Below are 3,840 nucleotides of genomic sequence, written 5' to 3'. Positions count from 1 at the left end.
TAGCCCAGAGAACGACACGTCTTCATCTCGACCAGCTTCAGCCCCTGCACCCCTCCACATAGTCCCATCCATATAGTGGGGCTCTGGAATTCCACAGCTCGGCTTCAAGAGGTAAAGCGCTCGCCACGCCGTTTCTATCATCTCCTTTCCCGCATCATCCCGCATCATCCACCCAAGTAAGCACCACTCATGGCGGTCATTCTGGCGCAGGTCCAGCAACTACAGACCGTACTGGAAAATGACGCCTGGCAAGAGGACGACAAGGCGCAGCGAAAGGTATTTTCCTCTTCCGACTAAAATGTCACCCTCCTTACCATCGGCAGGTGGCGGATCTCATCAGCGATGTGATCTGTGCCCTTCCCAGTCCGGTAGCAGACGAAGTCAGGAGCAGGATTTGTACGCATTGCCAGTTTAGGGCAGCGTCAGAATCTCTTTACGCGCACCCGGACGACGACAAGCGGAAGTCCCTTGGATGGCAAGATGTATTGGACCGACAACAGGAGTGGATCAACTCACCAAAACGCTTCTTCGACGAGCCGAAGCCCCTCAATGTCGTCAGATACCTGAAAGCATGGAGCACGAAAGGAAAGTACGGTCTATTGGCCGCAATCAAGTTCAGACTCATCGCAGGAGAGCTCCACCGGTGTCGGACATCGTGGGGTCCCCGCGCCAGCAAGTTCCGCAAGGCCCTGCACGAAGCGGCTCGCTTTCACACAGAAGCTGTCATTGAAGAAAAGGACCTGAGCGAATGGAACGCGTATGGTAGAACATCGGTATATCTCTCACAGAACTTCGGGCCGGGCACGATTATCGCGCTTGCTGAAACGCTCGATTCGACGTTGGTTCCCTGCTCCGCCAGCTAGCCGAGAAGTCGCTGACTCTACACAGATACCAAAAGGTGCCAACGGGCCCCAAGGCTAGAGAAAGTGAACTGATTCAGAAAGCCTGTAGCAAAGCAGTCCAAGACAAAGCTCGACGTTTCGCCCAACTTGAAACCGCATTAATGGCATACCTGTCAGAAATATGTCAACCGCTCAAGGTGAGCAACAGCAACACTAAAGTGTCACCGAAGACACATCTGTTGACGCTGGCGCAGTCAGTCCCAGACCATGATGCAGAACTGACCTCCATGGTGTCAACCCGAGTGACGGGATGCATCATCTCCGATCGCATGTCGGTTGAGGCCCCCGCGCGCCGAGGAACCCCCTCCCTAAGGCACCAGTATTTGGGCGTGCCTCTACCAGAGACTGGGTCCGACCACGCAGCGTCTCCGCGACCAGCCTATGTCGCGGACCATTTTGCGCGCGAGGCCATCTGCTCAGCCCCGCAGTACACGTCTACGAACAGTGAGATGCTCCTCTCTAGCTCGCAGCCATTCGCCCACTATGCCGCGATGGACCTGGATGACGATGAAAGCCAAGGCCCATCCAACCATCACCGCATCACCTGCTACCCGTCACCAGCCTCTTCCTTCATGCACACCCAGTCCGTCGAAGGCAGTACGTCGCTTACGACAAATCCAATACGGTTCCAGACGCCATCTTCCGTTGAACGTCCTTCTTCCCTAAGCTGTGCGCCTGTCCTATTTACAGATATGAAAATGAACGTAGTGTGGAGCTAAAGGTCTCTGAAACTCGTCCTCAGGATGCATAATGTAACTAGACGCGCTCAATATCGTAACAGAGGTGTAGGAAGGTCACAGAACAGCTTGCTTTCCATCCGCTCGGCCCGTATACTTGTATGACACTGCCCACCTTGATATTCATCGACGTTTCGATCTGTCCGTGACCGGCCTCATTCCTAGATAGTATGTCCACGTTCACTGCTCCGCTGTATGGCGTGTCTATGAGGAAGACGATGGCCACTTTGCCTGGCGGGACCCACTGACATCCGGACCGGAGCTCGAGCAGTGAGGGCATGTATCGACCCGACTCTCGCGGCGACCGAAAGCCAGACCGCGCCAGCTTTGCTTTGATGCAGTGGCCGATGTCGTTCGACTCACGGCCATCATTCGCAGCGAGGTAGTCTATGGCAGTCTTGTCGTCAAAATCAAGATACCGCCGCACCATCCCGGCGTATTTCTCCAGCCACTGGAAACCGTATATTTGCGTCGTGCTATCGCCATGGGGTGGTTGCCCGTCCGGAAGAAGGGTCTTTTTGAACTCCTCCGCAAGGCCCTGTAGGCCCGCTCTTGTGTACACGATGTCGTGTGTTCGAATCACGCCGTTGCGCTCGGGGCTGGAGACCGTCGGCCGTTCCATCGATTGAGAGACGAAAAGGTGTAGAAGTCGAAGGTTCGGGAAGTGTCAATGGCATAGTGGGGGAAGCTCTTTGCCGTACAGCCAACACAGACGTCTTCTGTGAAGTGGTTCTGGAAGAGATGGGAGGTAGGCGGTGTGCTGCAGCAAGTCAAATCGAGCGGGCCTGCGGATGATAGTAGCGCCGGGCCGTCGCATGCATGCCAGTCGACCCCATGAAATCCGTAACCGCTGCAGACCTGTCGACCTCACAGCAGATGACAGCTAAACGTGGCGATTGCAGCCGACCAGCAACACACGCCCACACGACTAGCAATCACCGTGGTTTTTTTTCCGACTGTCGACTCGAGAGCGCGCGCGAATATCCCCGATAGCGAGCCACGGCCAGCGAGTTGTCAACTACCCCTGTTGCGAGCATGGAATAACTGGGCGAGATGCGGCGGACTTTCCGGAACAGCTTCAAGCACGAGCAGAGCGGCGGTCGCAGTCGTTTTTCGAGACATGACCAAACTGCCAGTCGGCACGTGAAGGCCTCCGCAACCTCTTGCGACTGATGACGTGGTTCGGCCGCATGGTCATATGCGAGTCTCGCGCATCGTCAGATACAGGCCTAGGCAAGCGACTTGTGGTTGAAGTTTGGATAAGCTGCAGAACAGGACCTGCGTGTTGGGCTTACGTCGAATCGCATCAGCGCCATGGCATTATCGGGATGAGAAAGGCAGGCAGTCAGCCGTGCCTCTTGCGTGGCGGCCGTGGCGGCTGTGACAGCCGTGGTGAATTGATCACCAACATAGCTCCGGCCACCCAGCTGTCATCGCCAGGCCCAAGTGCCATGAGCCGTGGGCTCGTCACCAGGATGGAGCGCACCCTGATACAGCTGATTGGCACAATATGGCGACAAAACGAAAACACAGACTAAAGGCTTCACACGTTTCAGACTTCACAGACTTCACAGACTTCACAGACTTATAGTTGTTTTCAAGCCGTATCGGCCGAGGCTGTAGACAACCATATATTGCAACCCAAATAGCTTCAAGCGTCGCCATCACCGTCGCCGACGTGCAGAAGCCACGACATATGCTGAGACGTCAGCTAGCACGTCAGGTTCCCCAAACACAACAATCACGATCTTCCCGTCTCCGCGCTCGATCCACTCGACTCCGGCTTCGGGTCAGACTGTATGAACGGGTCAGCAGGCAAGCCACCTATTGGGGATTCAAGTACGGTCAGCTACCTGCACGACGTCCATGCCCATCCTCTCGAACTCCTCACGTGTAATCTCCTGTGGCTGAGGATCACTTTCGCTTGTTGCAGCGTCATTTCTGGTGTCTCCTGACTCGGGCATGGCGGGGACCTGGGCTGTAAGGCGGACTGAAGGTAGATCAATGGGTGACGGTACTGATATCAGAAAGAAAAAAGGTTACGATATTTCCCCTTCGCATACGGGTTGTGCAGGTTTTGGGCTGGGGCTGAGAGACAAACGCGAAGTACTGGAGCCAGGAGAAGCTTGACAAGGCGATGCCAGGCGCGACGATTTATAGTCGGCCATCCAGCAGAGTCCCATGCTGAGGCTGGCTTCTGG

General features: G+C 55.5%; 1 protein-coding gene across 1 annotated transcript; it reads left to right on the top strand.

The window, feature by feature from the left end:
- Positions 1–189: 189 nt before the first annotated feature.
- COL26b_014501 (uncharacterized protein) lies at positions 190–863 on the top strand (the record flags this gene model as incomplete). The annotated part of the gene is made up of 2 exons (XM_053187072.1): positions 190–276; positions 324–863. The coding sequence occupies 2 exons, from the start codon at positions 190–192 to the stop codon at positions 861–863; spliced, it is 627 nt and encodes a 208-aa protein (XP_053028983.1).
- Positions 864–3,840: the final 2,977 nt, after the last annotated feature.

This window comes from Colletotrichum chrysophilum, assembly GCF_026319265.1.
Source record: "Colletotrichum chrysophilum strain AFK26 chromosome Unknown scaffold_455, whole genome shotgun sequence".
In the NCBI taxonomy this organism is placed as follows: domain Eukaryota; kingdom Fungi; phylum Ascomycota; class Sordariomycetes; order Glomerellales; family Glomerellaceae; genus Colletotrichum; species Colletotrichum chrysophilum.
This window is presented reverse-complemented; position numbering and strand designations above follow the sequence as displayed.